General features: G+C 28.6%; 2 protein-coding genes and 1 long non-coding RNA gene across 3 annotated transcripts; 2 read left to right on the top strand and 1 right to left on the bottom strand.

Annotated features, from left to right (window-relative positions):
- The first annotated feature begins 154 nt into the window (after nucleotides 1–154).
- On the top strand, nucleotides 155–11,823 carry LOC114121838 (uncharacterized). The gene is made up of 11 exons (XM_027984322.2): nucleotides 155–371; nucleotides 1,031–1,351; nucleotides 2,446–2,596; nucleotides 3,322–3,429; nucleotides 4,060–4,260; nucleotides 6,558–6,697; nucleotides 7,194–7,436; nucleotides 8,901–9,101; nucleotides 9,418–9,592; nucleotides 9,666–9,776; nucleotides 11,317–11,823. The coding sequence occupies exons 1-11, from the start codon at nucleotides 171–173 to the stop codon at nucleotides 11,520–11,522; spliced, it is 2,058 nt and encodes a 685-aa protein (XP_027840123.2). The 5' UTR covers nucleotides 155–170; the 3' UTR covers nucleotides 11,523–11,823.
- Nucleotides 9,784–10,954, top strand: LOC126549679 (uncharacterized). Its single transcript, XR_007603805.1, has 2 exons — nucleotides 9,784–9,952; nucleotides 10,750–10,954. It is a non-coding gene; the product is annotated as an uncharacterized LOC126549679 (long non-coding RNA).
- Nucleotides 11,824–12,355: 532 nt separating the features above from the next.
- LOC114121788 (ADP-ribosylation factor-like protein 5A) lies at nucleotides 12,356–15,842 on the bottom strand. Its single transcript, XM_027984249.2, has 5 exons — nucleotides 14,990–15,842; nucleotides 14,689–14,775; nucleotides 14,387–14,595; nucleotides 12,641–12,876; nucleotides 12,356–12,574 (listed from the first exon to the last, which is right to left on the bottom strand). Exons 2-5 carry the CDS (start codon nucleotides 14,732–14,734, stop codon nucleotides 12,526–12,528), a joined length of 540 nt encoding a protein of 179 aa, XP_027840050.1. The 5' UTR covers nucleotides 14,735–14,775; nucleotides 14,990–15,842; the 3' UTR covers nucleotides 12,356–12,525.
- Nucleotides 15,843–17,484: the final 1,642 nt, after the last annotated feature.

Here is a 17,484-nt window from a genome sequence, read left to right as displayed (position 1 = left end):
AAATATTAAAAATAATATTAAAATAATTATAATATTTTAATTAAAAGTTAAATAATTATCTAAAAAGATATCGTTATTCGTAATGTCTACCTAATTTTATTAAGTACCTCTATTTTAATTAAATAAGTTGGCGTTTCAGAAGTCAGAATTCTTTATCGACAGTATGATTTATGAAGTGCGTTTCAAAACCACTACCGCAAATGCATTCTGGTTTTGATTTCACTCGCAATAAGATGTCTGTTATAAACGTTAGGATATTGTTCCTATGTATAATCGTTCTCAGTGAACGTTGTACATCTTTAAATGACAAAAACAATTTTTTGAACAATAATGTAAATGCACCAGCTGACGCCACGAAGACTCGTTTTGAGGTATGTAAAAAAAAATAATACGCACTATGTACAATGTACAATGTACATATTATGATTTATGGTAATTTGAACCTTGATAACTTGAAATTATTGATTTCTCAAGTCTCAAATAAAAATATCAGTGGTCCTTCGAAGTTAGCATAAACACTTGATGTAATCTAAATTATATTATCTTATAATACAAAATTGAAATAACTCAACAACTCTAAATTTTTCTGGCACAGATAAATTCTTTATTTCGAGTATTAGCAAAAGTAAATAATTTTGTTTGTTTTACTCAATGTCATACTTTGTTGAAGTGTATTGAAGATACATGTATTTTACGAAACCAGCGATGTACACACGAATGAGGAAGGGTTAGTAGGTTCTATTAATAAATCATTGAATTCAAAAATACTATTTTTATAACAAAATGGATAATTGAATGTTTTCAACAATTACTTAACTATTTCAATTTATTTCACCATCTTAAATAAAATTATACTTATAATCCACTCCTGTCAGACTCAACGCGTATCTATCTATTACGAGTCTAATAAATGTTATACTGGTAAAAATATAGCTTGGTTGATTTGTGACTATTATTGTTGTACACATAAAGTGATTCAATTTTAATAACACCAGTGTAAAATTAATGTTTTGAAATAATATTCTATTAGCAGAACAATGGTTTTTGGGATCCACTGAACCTACCAAAAAGTTTCGACGCTCGAGAAAAATGGTGCAAATGTCCGTCTATTGGTCATATTTATGACCAGGGTAACTGCAAATCAAGCTACGCTATTTCTGTGGCATCGGCCGTAAGCGACCGAATCTGTATCCATTCGAATGGAACGATGAAACCAAAACTGTCGGCACAGCAAATATTGTCTTGTTGCTACCTTTGCGGAGATGGATGCAGGGGTGGCGACCATTCCGAGTCTTGGTACTTCTACAAAAGACACGGATTGGTATCTGGTGGTGAATATGGTTCGGACGAGGTATAACCATTCATTATAGTACAATTAATGTACTTAGAATTGGATATAAAGTAGTAATAATCAAAATAGAAAAATTAACTCCTTAAACACATAACTATCATCCATTGTCAATTTATATTATACTTACTAAAATTAAATAAAAAAGGAAATTTATTTTAAATGTTTATTTTAAAATAAAATTAAAGTAACATTTCTCTACCCACCTTATTATAATTAAACTAAGAACCGAAAGTAGCAACTCACATATTTTAATTTTATTTTGAATCAAATATTACAGAAAACTATATAATAAATAAAAACGCGTATAATGCACACTGTTTATGTATACAGTATATTGACGATAGAGGTATCACTGAATATTTCAGTTGAATGACTCGTTTTGAAACGATATTTTCAGAAAATAAAAGGATATAACGAAGTACATATTGTCAAATTTAAAATTGTTATCGATACGCCCAATACAACTTACTATTTTTTAAGCGCGAAAATCACTTTATTTTCTACAAACTCAAGTAGAACATTTATTTTTTAAAACAATTTTTGTATAAAAAATGTTTTTCCAATTCATAAAACTAGCATATAAAATGTTAAGTTGAAATTTAATATTTACGAATACTTAATATGATTTTGACAAAATTTTAATTATAGTTTATAATCAACGTATACTTGAAAATCTAAATAATTATTTGTAGACTGATAAGATATACCTAAATAAGTAAACACTTTATTATTTTCGTGATTTTTCCTAATTGTTGGATTGTTACCCATAGAATAATTGTATGGCCGTGCCCATCGATGTCTCCAAACTTGAAATAGATTTTTTTTTTTATAAAAACATTTCCAAGATTTAAACAAAAAAATATAAGTAGTATACAATAATTTGAGAGTAAATCAAATAAACACTACCATAAGAATATAATTTTTTAAACGTTTGGTACCGTGTACAATACATCAAAATGAAACTAACTTTAAATAATTAATTAGGTAGTTAAAACTAATAATTGCAAATAAATAAATCTTACTATCAACAGTATAGATATCTATTTTTGTTGTTAAATAGCAATTGGCAGGTACATTTTTTCTCTTTTTTATAGGGATGTCAACCGTATACGATTGAACCATGCCAACATTTAGAAACCGCAGTTGAAAACAAATGCTCGAATAAAACACTATTCACTCCAGAGTGCAAGTTTCAATGTTATAATCCTAACTATGGGACAATATACTCGAAAGACAATCATCAAGGTACACAACTTTTACATAAAAATTACAATTTTATTATATACTATTATCATTGAATACTCGTATTTAACGATCAAATTAGTTTTTGTAAATAAAATATTCTGATACACATATACGTCGATCTGGACATCGATGTATCCAAATGGAATAGCTATATTATTTCAATAATCAATAAAAACGTGTAAATGTCTCGTTGAATATGATATTATAATCGAATCTCGGTTATTTACCCAAGTATGAATTATACTTTGTTAAATACTGATATTTACTATCCATTCACAGTTGTATGATTTATGTTTTTGGTCAATTTTTTTTTTAGTTAAAGTATTGAATCTACAAGTTATCTTCTATTATTAATTTTCAATAAAAATATTTTCATGATGATATTAAAGTTTTACTGTCTAAAAAAGTGTAAGTGAAAAAAAAGTACTATTTATTATTGCAAAACCAATTATCTCTATACCTACTCCCGTATCTAGTGCCTGTTAAAATAAATAAATTTGGCAATGTGAAATAAATAATAAATAATAATTATCATATATAAATAATATCACTTATTTAATTCCGAATTCACTAAGAAAAAGCTTGTAACAATCACATGACAATGAAAATGATTTAAAATTATTGGCTCTGTCTTAGATTTTTTATTATTCTAGTACTTTTCATTAGAGTATCTACCAATTACTTACAATAATATAAATTTATAGCATGTATTAAATATTTTATAGGAACATATTATCGTATTCCAGCATATAAGGCGATGAAAGAAATTTACGAAAACGGTCCAATAACTGCGTCGTTTTATATGTACCAAGATTTTGTCAACTATCAATCAGGTATAGATCATTTTCCTTTTTTTTTCAAGAAATTTTAGAGTTAATATGAAGAGATGAAGAGTTAATCTAATTTTTTATCACAAATTAACAACGGTTATTATTTAAAGACATGATTTTTTTCGTGTATAAAATGATACATGACGTTTGTGATTTTAAATATTTCTCATCTAAAGACAAGCAACCAGATGAATGATTAAGCTAGAGATTGCCAACTTATAGCACCCTACAGTATATTTTAAAAATCCTGAGCCACCCAATAGTGGTATATTGTGTTTTATATTTTATAACTTCGGCTTTCATTAGCTAAATATGACCAAACATATAATACACACATATTATTATATTTTATAAAAAAAATAATTAATTAATCACACACTCTATATATCTTTAAAAAGTATTTATTTATTTTTTAATTTAAGAAAAAATATGTACCTATGATTGCTTTATATTTTTAAATAATTTCACGGCACCCTGGTCTGAAACTTTAACGCTAAACACTGACACGTAGAAACTGGCAGGTCTACTTCACTACGCCATGCCCCTGCAACGGATATAATATATAGTGTTAATTTTTAGTAAATTTTATTATTTATAATTGCTTCAAAACTAAGCTTTCTATTTATGTTAAAGGTGTGTACGCGTACAACTCTGGAAAATACGTTACCACTCAAGCGGTTAAAATTATAGGCTGGGGTGAAGAGAACGGTACGCCGTACTGGTTGGCAGCCAACTCGTTTAATACATATTGGGGCGACAACGGATATGCCAAAATTCTACGAGGCGCCAATGAATGTTATATAGAAGAATATATGTACGCCGGATTACCATTGTGAATTGTCATATAGAAGTTGATTGACCGGATGAGATCTTTATGTGATCTCTATGATCTTTATTATATTTTTGTTCTTTTCTTCTGCTGTATCGAAAAATGTCATTGTTACATAATACATATCTAATATTATATATTATAAATAAACATAAAATATAATGCTGAAAAAATTCAATTTTGCTGTTTAAAAATAAGCAAAGATACTTATTTATACGTAGATATCATACGTATCACAATATACGAAATATATAAGAATTTTATGTATATACCTACCTATATATATTACTAATTATGAGATTTCTAAAAATATGCCAATTTTTAAAGTTTTGATCTATCAATTGAATTAAAACTTTGGTATGACCTAAAAAAAAAAAATGTCAATAAGTATATTAAAAATAAAACAAGTAAAAATTCTTATATTACGATAACAATGTGTTATGTACAATACTTTTTCCAATTAGTTACAATAACAGTTATTGTGAGATTAAAATTATCAATAGTAATATAGTTTTCATAAATGACTCATTATATAACGTTTAAAATACATAATCATATACATTTTAATTATTTATAAGCCTACAATTAGAGCATTTTGTGAGTTAGTTGCCAGAAATTATAAAGATGACCATGTATTTAGTTTGAAAATATTACATTGAATAAAATGCTTTACTAAATAAATTTAAATATTTTCCATTAATTACTGTTGGTTATAGAAATTATTTAGCAAACAATTATGTGATTATGTGAAAGCATATACTTTGGTTAATAAAAGCTATCAATACTGTTACTGAAAAAGTAAATATTAATTAATATTACATTCATTTAAGATACAAACGTTTAAATAACTAACAAATTATACTTAATTTTAAAATTGAAAATTATTTAATTTGATTTACACCTAAACAAAAATATCGATTTTATCAGTTATTAGTATTAAGAAATTTTCTTTTTTCTTGGCTATTTAAAAAAAAATAGGTAGTGGACATCTTTTTATCTGACCCACCCACCCCTTGCCTTTGCCCCGAAAAAAGTATCAACTAGATCCAATTTTCTCTCAGAAACGACTTTAAAGTCGAAAACCTAAGCATTTTGATTTTTCCAAAAATTAATGATAGCTTAAAAAATAATAATACACAAATTATTGTAAAATCATTATATTCATCGCTCTGTTCAGAATCTAAAATACATTTTTGCATACTAAGTAATTTATTAGAAAATATTACAATTTTTTTTTGTTATTACAATATACATAGCAATACCTATAACATGTGTCATGTACACTTTGGTGTACATAATTGTAATTATGGACACAATATGATAGAAAAATAAATTAATCAATGTGTTTTGTACAAATATAATCTATACTTAACACTCCTATTCTCAAATTTATAGACCATTATTTTTTAATGTGTAATTTAACTCCGTTGTCATTTTTATTATACCTTTTTCCAGTGGCGTATACAAGGGAGGTGTTTGGTGGATATGACACCCCCCTTGAGCCGTATCATGTATTACTTATTATTACATAATATATTATATTACAATATAGTACATACATTAAATAATTATTTCCTATAATAAAATAGGAATATAAAATAATATGTATACATATTAATTAATTAAAATAAAAGTTTTAGTTTTTACATATTACATATAATATTTAATTTTTATAATTAACACCCCTTCAGAAAATCCTAGCTACGTCACTGCCTTTTTCATTTGTTTCTATATTCACCTTAAAAAAAAATGTTGTTACAATTTATAACCTTCATTATTTATTTTACTTTTAAAATTAAGTTTCACTGCAACTTATAAGTCATAGATATGCAAAAGTTACATTTCAAGGTCATCAGTCTCATCAGTCAGAGTTGTTATAATGTATGAATATAAACATGTAATATTATAAAATATATAAAATACAATCGACAGATATACCTTGACAAGATACATGATATGAGTACTTATTCAAGTATATGTACTTGCTGAAATTTAATCACTCCATTCTTAAACAAACATTTTTCAGTTTTAAAAATAACTATTATGCGTAAACCACTATTCTTCTCTCAGTACAACAATATCCTCTTACAAGTTTACAATAAATGTCCAATCACTATTTTAAAAACACATCATAAACAAACCCAATTCTTCCAATCCTAGTTCTTCAAGTAAATAAACAGACAATAAATTCATGGTGGGCGCCATTTTTCAATATACCTCGTACTCGAATGCCGATAAAACCATACACCGAAATTGAACGAGTACAAAACTATAAATAAGCACTCGACAACCGAATAATAAGTATTGTTAAGTAGTAATATGCCGTACATCACAATGAAAATCGTCTTGCTACTCGTATACAGCTTTTGTATAACTTGTGATGCAAATTTCAAATTGCATAAAATCATTGCACACGTCAACAACGCAAACGCAACATGGCAGGTAAGAATATTACATCATAGTTTATATTATGGTTTGCAAGTTTAACGGTAAAAATTGAAAATTATATCCTGCACGTTTTTTATTGTTCTATGAAACCGCATAACTACGAAATCAAACAATACTTTTCAGGTTTCATACAAATATTTTTGTTACGCAATAAAAATTCATTAAAGATGTATAAGACTAAAAAAAAAATCATGATTATATTTGTATACTTAAAGAATTTGAAATTATTAACTAATCTTCTCTTAAAACCTACACGAATATAACTACCAAAATATTGCAATACGTCATTAGCGTAATAAAATTATGGGTAGACAATTGCAAAATATCACCGATATCAAAATTCTATTCCATATAATATGGTGAAAGTAGTGGGACAAAACAAGATAAGCTATTACTGATTGCGTGCATTCTCAGCAATATTAGGACTTAAACTAAAATTATGATATTATTTTTCATTTACTGTAAATGCGTACGTCGTAACTATGTTTAGGCCGGAGTAAACAGCTTTCATACAAACGACCACAAAAAATTAGTGGGAACTTTTTACCATCCCGACGCGGATATTTTAGACCACGAAGCCTTTGAAGGTACTGCAGTCAATGGTGGCGATTGTGACAACGATGGTGATGGAGATGCGAACGAAGTACCAGAGAGTTTCGATGCCCGATACCATTGGTTCGATTGCACTTCCATCTCACACATCTGGAATCAAGGCAACTGTGCGGCCGATTGGGTATGAAACAACTAATTTAGGTACTATCTATATTGTTGTGAATATCGTTATGAACGTATTTAGATAGGTTTTTACGTATTTAGAATAATAAATATCGGGAAAATAATAACGTCTTAGAAAACCATGTTGTAACTAAGTGGTGTGACATGACTATCAATCAGTAGACTCAAATTTTCAGTTCCTTCGTCAAATTTATACTGTTATCGCAGGAATTTTCTTTTTTTAGTGACTCTTTTGTATTCACCACCTGAAGAGTGATCACATAACAATTAATTTCTCTCAAAACTTATCAATTTATTATTACTAAATTTTAACGAGATACAATTTACGATGTGCCACTATGGAGGCAAAACTCGAGTGAATTTTTCATAATAAACTGACTATAAGGAGGTTATGATTGAAATTATAGTTTATAATTCAGTCAGTCACTCAATTTCACTCATATTAAATTAATAAAATCTGAATAGGTACCTATCTAGTATCTAAAAACATACACTCGACGATAAAATATTATAATATTTTTAAGTATTTAAAAAATATAATAGATGGTATTTTGAAACATGAAATATCACCAAAAGCACAAGTACCTACCAATTAAAGATAAATTATTTATTATTTAAGAGTCAATAATAAAATTTAATATAGTAAATACAACTTATATTATTATCATTATATATTTTTTTTCTTTTGACATATTATAAATGATTAAATCATAAACCTATATATATAAATAAACTTTACACTAAGTAATTAAATATAAACAGTAAATCATTGTATAGAAAATCGTCAATATTCATACTTTCAAATTTATTCAACATACATAATAATATTAAATATATTGGAAATTTGAATATCCTCAACAATTTTAAATTATTAATTATTCGAGTAATTTTGTAATATAAGTAATCATGAATTAATTATAGATATGGTGAATTGGTGAATTCTTTTGAGATCACGTGCTAACATTTTGTGATCATTTTTTAAAATGTCCTTTATAAATCAATAATATTTTCATACGTGTAATTTTGAATTTCCGTATTAAAGATACCAATATCAAAAAAAAAAAATGCAATTCAAATATTTTCTTATTAAAATGTGTGTTACCTTTAGTACACATCCGGCGTACTATAGGTTCGCTATCAATAATATGATGAATGACTAGTATATGTATTACAATATATATTATATGAAATTCACAATGAAATGGTCAACTTATTTTACATAATAATGTTTAATTTAGATAAGTATTTGAGTATTTCAAACTTCAGTATTTATTTCGAGAACAGCCAACTTCATATTCCCTATAGAACATATTTTAATTTTTTTCACCACAAACCTATTAACATCGTCACAGACTACTTGTATAATGTATCAATATTAAAAATACGTTATTTATAGTGATTTAACGTCATCTGATTATTATATTTAAATATTTTACAATAAAAAAAATTATATTTTACTCAGGCCATATCTGTGACTTCGGCGATGAACGATCGCATATGTATCGCATCCAAGGGTAACATTACTGCACTTTATTCGCCACAAAAAGTGGTTTCCTGTTGCGAAGATTGTGGTAACGGATGCAACGGAGGATACACTGCAGCCGCTTGGAGATATATACTAAAAAAAGGAATCGTTACTGGTGGCGACTACGGAAGCAACGAGGTATCTATACTTGTTCATATGTACAAATGAAAATTGATTCTTAACTCCCACATCCTCCCCCCCCCCATTACCCTCTAAAAACAAAAATAATAATATATAACTCATTGACCACAAAAGTATTCATCATATTATGAGTTACGGCTTCGTATTATAAAAAATACTGAACATGAAGTATCGCTATATCGTTAGAGATACGAATGAATATGCCATTCATCAAAACAATTTTGAACCAGAACTCGTCTTGCACCAGTCACCATCAAATAATTATTTACAATGTTTTATTAAAATTGTCTTCTTCTCTTCACTATACCAACAGGGTTGTCAGCCGTGGCTCGTACAGCCATGCAACGCATCCACTACTTCCGCCGATCCGAGCTCGGTGCTCGGGCCACATGGCGTGTGCGGCGGCGACCCAGTAGCCACTCCGAAATGTGATTTGAGCTGCTACAATGCACAACACAAGGGCAAGTACTTGGACGAAATTATCAAAGGTACGACGAACAGTGATTTACAATGATGATACTACACAGTAATATATTATAAATATTTTGTTGTTTGCGACAGCCAAGAGAATTTTTACGTTCGACGGGTGTGCAGCGAGGAAAAATCTGAGGAAACACGGACCCTACGTAGTCACGATGCGAGTTTACGAAGATTTCCTCGCTTACAAGTCTGGTATAAATTATAAAACATCGATATAATAATATAATATAAAATATTTTTTCAATATGATTATAAAAATAAGGAAAATTTAGATCAGCTACTGTATCATACAGTAATCGTGTTTGTCTTCGTACACGCCCACCCACCGTTTTATCGTTAAACGCGTGTAGAAACTTAAACTACAATAGGTAGGTATTTCATTATTTGTGAAAATAACGTTTCCTCAAAATTCTAACTTTAAATACGTATAACTTTTGTTTGAATATTTCTATATTCTATAAAAACAATATAACAAATAATTAGATAGACTTACCCACCTTTTATCCTTAATCCTTATACACATTATCAGGGCTAGGATTTGTATGCAACAGCATGTTTTTTTTTACTACGTCCAAATGAAATTTAAGTGAGTAATGTCCACGATTCATATTATTGTAATGAAAATGGTACTATTTTTATTTTGCATGTTTTTGCATATATTGAGCTTAATACATATTTTTGCATATTTAGTAGATATGATTGTATTTATTGTATTTAAGCCGATAATAATTAAACTGATCAAAGTCTATAACTTGGTTTTTGGTCAAATATAAATTTTATTTTTATAAATACAATCCTATGGTACAACATACTATGTACGTTCGCCGACCATTTATATTCGAAAATTTAAAAAAATATGTGGTCGTATAGAATACACGTACTTCTACTATTGAATAAGAATTATAAATTTTATTGCTAAAATAATAATTAATGCACGCGAAAAATAAATAAATAATTTAATTTTTAATCTCAATTATACGTATTATATGACAATCAGCTAATCACTGATGTATTTCAATAAATAAATATATTTTTGTGTACATATTTAACTAACTAAAATTCATATTTTTGCATATTTTAAATTTTTTTATTGCATACAAATTTTAGCCCTGCATATTATACTATCTGGATGGACAAACTTTAATGAAATTTTTATGTATTTAAGCGGGTTCCTAGAATCTAGTGCCTGGACGGATTAGATTTACAATTGGGCCCTACAAAAGTGGCACTGCAATCGGAGTCAAGAAAATTTTTAACAAAGACGTGTCTTAAATAACACATATTGTGTGAATATTAGATGTCAATGATTTCGAGAACCACTCATTCGATTGTAATTTTTTTTTTTTTATAAAAGAACACTCTAAAGAGTATGTTTTAAGCATAGTTTTATGGACCTAAACCCATTTCATAGAATATTGAACGATAAAATATGAATTAATTAGTGGCGTTATCTGTCTATAGGGAAATAAGATTTACATTTAAAATACAAATTATGGTAGAACTTTTTCCCTAGCGAAGCCGAGCTTAAGACAACTGAGGATTTTAAAATCCAGATAAGTTCTACAGATATCCTAAATAATATTTCATTCCAAATCTTACAGGCTACTGTAGTTACCAACCAAAAGAATCCCATACGAGTAATAACTCATACTTAGACTAGAATACAAGATATATTAAATTATTATAGTTGTGCATATCATTAAATCTCATTTTTATTTTTATTCTACAATAGGTGTTTACCATCATGTCACTGGTGATTATTTAGGACTGTTGTCAGTTCGGATGATTGGATGGGGTTTGGAAGGAGGACAAGGGTACTGGTTGTTAGCTAATTCATGGGGAACTTCTTGGGGCGACAAAGGATATTTCAAAATCAGACGCTTTGCAAACGAATGTTGGATTGAGAATTTCAGATACGCTGGCATACCAAAATTGTGAAGTCAAACCAATGAAATATTAAAACTAATTAACTAATAAAATAAAATAAAATAAAACTTAAAGTACAGATAAGAGTGAACATAGCAATTAATTTACATCTTTAAGATTATAAATATTAGTCAAGTTTTGACAAGTTTAAAGCTGAGAATCTTTAATGTTCACTTTAAATACAGCTACTGAATTAGATTACTATCTAAATAATGTTATTGAATGTAACATAATGTATACTTTGTTATTTTTTTGAATTCTGAGTGGAATGTTAAATACATAGATTTTACAATATATTGGTTTTTTAACCATATCTTGGAGCAGTTTTCATCTTCAACTTTTAAAGCGATTTCTGACAAAAATAAGATTCCCAGTACTTTTCAAAATTAAAGAAAAACATTTGAAGGAAAGGGATATATTATGTAAAAACAATGATTCCATAAGATTGATTACATTTTTTAGTTACAAATCAAAAATGAATAATTTATAATTGATATTTGAACTTTTTACTAAGCACCAATACAACCAATAGGTAATGCCATACATAATAAAGAAGTAAACTTGACACCTACTTTATAGCAGAGCATCTTTTCCAAGTTATTTTTCTTTAATGATAAAAAATGACATATTAGTAATTGACATTAGTTTTTTTGCCGTTTTATAAGATTTAGTTAGATACACAAATAAACAAAAAATATATTGAATTTTTAACCAGCTCAGATAAGATTTGGAAAATCAAATTACTTAAATTTATATTATTTATCTTAGACCTTAATCATCTAATCACCTAACATTTGAGTTTCACTAACTCAACCAGAAGTTATAAATAAAAAAATAAAAACATGTAAATTTTTATATAGAATAATTATTAATTACTTTAACTTTAGAACATTATTTACATCTTTAATACATTACATAATTTATTCTTACTTTGTTAAATATATTTTATACACATTTAATGATCTACAAAAGGAAATTTAAAATTAAATTAAAAAATTAATAACAACAAAAGCGTTTATTTGTTCTTCAATTGACTGCATATCCATTCTAGACCTTGATACAGTCTGTAAAATATATAGTATCAAGATTATTTTTTATGTTCTATTACATGTATCTATCAAATCACCTACCCTTCACCAGTTAATGCACAACAAGCTTGAATATGCCACTGTTGTTTTTTAATGGAAGTCAGGTTTAAATGTTTGCTAATCTCTGCAGCGGTTAATGCACCTTTCATGTCTTGTTTGTTGGCATAAACAAGAACAGCAGCTGAAGAAAGTTCTTCATTGTTCAATACCTTGTACAGTTCTTCACGACTCAAATCCAGACGACTGCGATCGGTCGAGTCAATGACGACTATTACAAACTAAAACATACATTAAGTAGTATTATTAAGTATTTAAAATGGATAAAATATCAACATAATTGATAAATTAATGAATATTTAAGCTGAACATTTTTTAAAAACAAATCATAAACAATTTTAATTTTAATGAAATGAAATTAAGTTATCATAAACCCATAAACATTCCTTAATTTTAAATTAAAATACTGTAAGTTAACATGTAATTATTATTATTCTACATAATAGGATAGCATTTAAAATTTAAATATAAAATAATATTAAATAAAAGATTACAACTAATACAAGTTTTTTCAACACTTCCTTAATTGAATATTAAATAAATGAAGGTCAAATACACAGATTCCATACATTATTTTTTATCAATGTTGATCCCTTATTAATTACTTATGACTATGACATGGCCAAATATAATTGGTAATCAAAACATAATCACACATTTATTAATGGATTAATAAATTATAGTAGTTATTAAATAATATTCAGATCAACCACGCACGCATATAGAAAAAAAGCCTAATTGATGATACATTTGCTAGTTCACAATATATTCCGGCTAGTAACCAAATATCTATCAATTGCATCCTAATAGCTAATACTAATTATTTTGGCTATACATGTTAGGTAGAGTATTGTTTAATCAATGATAAAATGTGTTAACAAATTAAAAATATATAAATTTTACTATTGTAAAACTAAAAAATATAATACAATATAATATGTCTAATGTAAAAACAAAACTTTATATTTTACTAAAAATTAATGAAAATTAACAAATTTTATTGTATCACATTATCATAGACCATATAAGTCTAAGCACATTAAACAACATTTGTTTTTCAATTTGTTTAAAATATGCATGCATAGTGCATATGATATATATCATAACAAGACATTCAATTTTCAAGTTTTAAAAATCTTTGTTTGGATTAAATTAATATAACGAAAATACATTTGAATAAAATGGATTACAGAACCTACCAACATAACTATGAACAACATTAGTACTTTAGTAAAAGTAAAAGTACTGTGCTAATAGATACTAAAAACAGAAATTTCAGTTTATGTTTAATACAAGTATAGTGTTAGGATTGAGCTTAAGTATATACTAAATAAACATTTAAATAGAATAAAACAAATAGGTGCTTAAAATTTTAGGTTTCTTTCATTCCTAAAAAACGATGTACACCTAACCTTATTTTAAATTAATAGATTGGTAGGTTCCTTTAAATTAAGGTAACTTCTATAGATATATTATGTAAGATAACAGCATACACAAATAATTGAAAATATCTTTTGATGTATTCTTGGTTTAGTAGGTAAAACTGAAATATCTAAAATTCTTTATAATCTTTCTGTTCTAAACAGTTAATGTGTTTACCAAGGTTATTAATGAATACTAATTGTCTATATATTTTAGTGACTTCTTTATTGAAAATATGAAAATTAATATTCAAACATACAATCAAAATTATCTCAGGATTGGAAGCGGAGATTATGAAGTAATGCATACCTCTGTGTTACAATAGTAGGTGGACCAAGCGGCTCTGAGAGATTGCTGTCCACCCAGATCCCACATTATAAAATGTATATTGTTCCATACAACTTCTTCAACGTTTGAGCCAATAGTCGGTGAAGTATGTACAACCTCATTCATTAAGAACTGGTACAATATGGTAGTCTTGCCCGCATTGTCCAAGCCAATTATAACGATTTTGTGCTCTACAACGATACAAAAACATGACGTTACATTATTAACATAGACGAAACATGTGAACCAACTATCGTAGAGTGAAGGCATTTAAAAATATTTACCTTCGGTGCCAAAGTAACTCCATATTTTTGAAAACAAGAGGCCCATGGTGATTGTGGACAGGCTGCAGGCTGTATTGATGGAGGGTACTGAAAACAAAACATCACGACAGCAAAAAATTAATAAAAATCACAAATGCATTGATAACATTCGCTTCCCATTAAGGGGTACTACGATATACAACTTCCGGTCTACGTTAGACAGACAGAGTAGATCTCGCTTTTGGACCCATTCCCACAGAGTAATTTAAATACAAATCGTCCTACTACAGTTATAAGCATATGAGGTAGAATAGGTACCTACCTATACACTAGCCGATCTCCAGTCACAGACCACAGAAGGTACGTGTGTTTCGTCACCACTTTCGCTTCGACGTTCAGACTAAACCTACGAAAAGAGGGACGCGCGACGATATCACTGCACTGCTGAGGGCGAGACGACGGACGCCGCCGCTACAGCCGATTGAAATACACCAATATCTTTATTATCCTCGTTATTATCCGACGTCGTGAACTCGCTCGAGGAATACACACACGCACGGCGGTCGCGTAAAATTTCGTACCGCAGCGGGTGTCGGGTTTCAGCTGGTCGCGACGCACGTTCGACACCTCCAAGGTACGGAGGTCATAGTTGCTGCTGCTGCCGCCGCACTAATTGCCACGGCCGTCGTTTGGGCTACAGGTGGTGCAGTGCGCGACCACATCTATGAAGTTAATAATAATAATGACGAGAAGACGACCGACCGACTGACCGACCGACGACCGACTGACTGACTGACTGAGAATGCACTGCTGGACAACGGACGACGGGACGACACGAGCATACGGCACCCACTGAACGAGATCACAGTAATACGGTTTCACACTTTCACGCGAAAAGGAAAAACGCAGTATTACGATATTGTTAAATATTATTATTATTATTCAACGCGACGACATGTCGAAATGTTAATAGGTACTTAATAATAGTTAATAAATAATAATAATAATGTCAATAACCACAACAACAATAACAAACGTTGCGGTTTATACCACTGTATACCACTGAAGATTATACAGGTAAGTGGGAAACACGAAGTCAAACGGTGATAACCTTTGAACGTCAATGGACGGTTTCAGAAGCAAACCCATCAGTGAGCCACTGCACGTCGAGGCTGATCGTTAATGTGCAGAAGTGAAAGTCGTATCGTTTTTGGGAGGGGGCATTTAATGAGAGCAATAGAAACGAATAACTATTTAGTATTTTATTCTTTGTTCGACTACGTGCGTTATCGCTACCAGCCTGCTCGTCATTCAAATCTAGATAAGGGTACAAATAAAATAAATATTACTACCTATTAATTCTTATCTGTCACAATTCACTACGAGTGATAACGTGCGAGATGCGTCCGCGCAATCGCGGCAATGTGCCATGCCATTGTTAATTCTACAAGTCAGTTCGGACGAAATTATATAATAAAAATACCTCATTCTTAGTGACCTTACTAATTACTTTACTCAATTATATAGGTACTTACCTGTTACATGACTATTAATTATTACTTTTAATATCGTACGAAATTCAGTAAATTTTAGGATAAACAATACCATCGTTGGTAAAAGTTCGAAGTCTTTACCAATTATGTGATATTTTTTTTCCTTTACCTTACTCGTATGTAAAAATAATTATTATTACTATTTAACTCGAGGTCACTTGCAAGACGTTCCCGATCGTATAGCTACTCGCACGCGGACTTATTTTTCGCGTTTGATAAAACTTCATAAAACATTTATATAAATATATAATTAATAAATTACGACATAAAAGGCACCTTAAGTCCTTAGATATGAATTATTATTTATCTATCTATTGATGTAAACAATACAAAATATATTGTCTTATTATATTTTATAGTCAATCTTTCATAAATTAAAAAATTAAACTAAAAATAAAAACCAAATTTATGTAAATAGATAAGTATAATATTATGTTGATTCATTATTAAAAAGCACTATCTTTTGAAACATCGTCCTATTCGTCCTCAATGCATGATTGGCTGTACCTAACAGAATGCTCAACACAAATAAAAATTTTACATGAGTAGGTTAGGTTATCCTAAGGACCTAAGATTTATTAAATCTCATCTAGTTTGTAAAGGTCCGAATTACAAAAATCATTTGGGGTTTGATCAAACCTTTTTGTGTATCCTATAAGTTTTACCGGCATTCATACTTTTACTTTAACGTGTGCATGAGTAATAAATAGTAATTTAATACTATCTGTAAATGATACATCATAAAATATAATATTTTTGTCACAATCTAAACAATATCTATATAATACATCACGAGTTCCTGCGCTTATTACTTTATTAAATTGTTAAAAAGTAGATATTTCAGATATTTGGTGTGCTAGATGTACACTATACGCCGTGTTGATTATATTATTAAATAGGTAGGTATAGGTATTAGGTATTAAATCATTTTTTTTTATCAGTATTAGGTAGGTATTAATGGTTAGTGCCAACTTCAAAAGCTTGCTAGAAGATCCACGATTTATGACGACTGAGTTACCTATCAAGTACCTATTTATAATCTTAACTGATATACTGTATTATTATTATCTTTTTAACTGGCAGAATTTCGAATTGATAGATTTTGAATATCCAAATCAGAATTTCATAAGTTTGTTAATCTATTTTGTCACAATTTTTAAATTTGAAGTCTATTATTTTCTTTTTAGTTACAGCAAATAGTATTTCTCTCTAAAATGATTTAAGCCACGCTAAAAATTGCATGGCTTTATAATATTATAAGTTA

Source organism: Aphis gossypii, chromosome 2, assembly GCF_020184175.1.
Source record: "Aphis gossypii isolate Hap1 chromosome 2, ASM2018417v2, whole genome shotgun sequence".
Taxonomy (NCBI): domain Eukaryota; kingdom Metazoa; phylum Arthropoda; class Insecta; order Hemiptera; family Aphididae; genus Aphis; species Aphis gossypii.
Note: the sequence above shows the minus strand (reverse complement) of the source record. Positions and strands in the feature narration are given on the sequence as shown.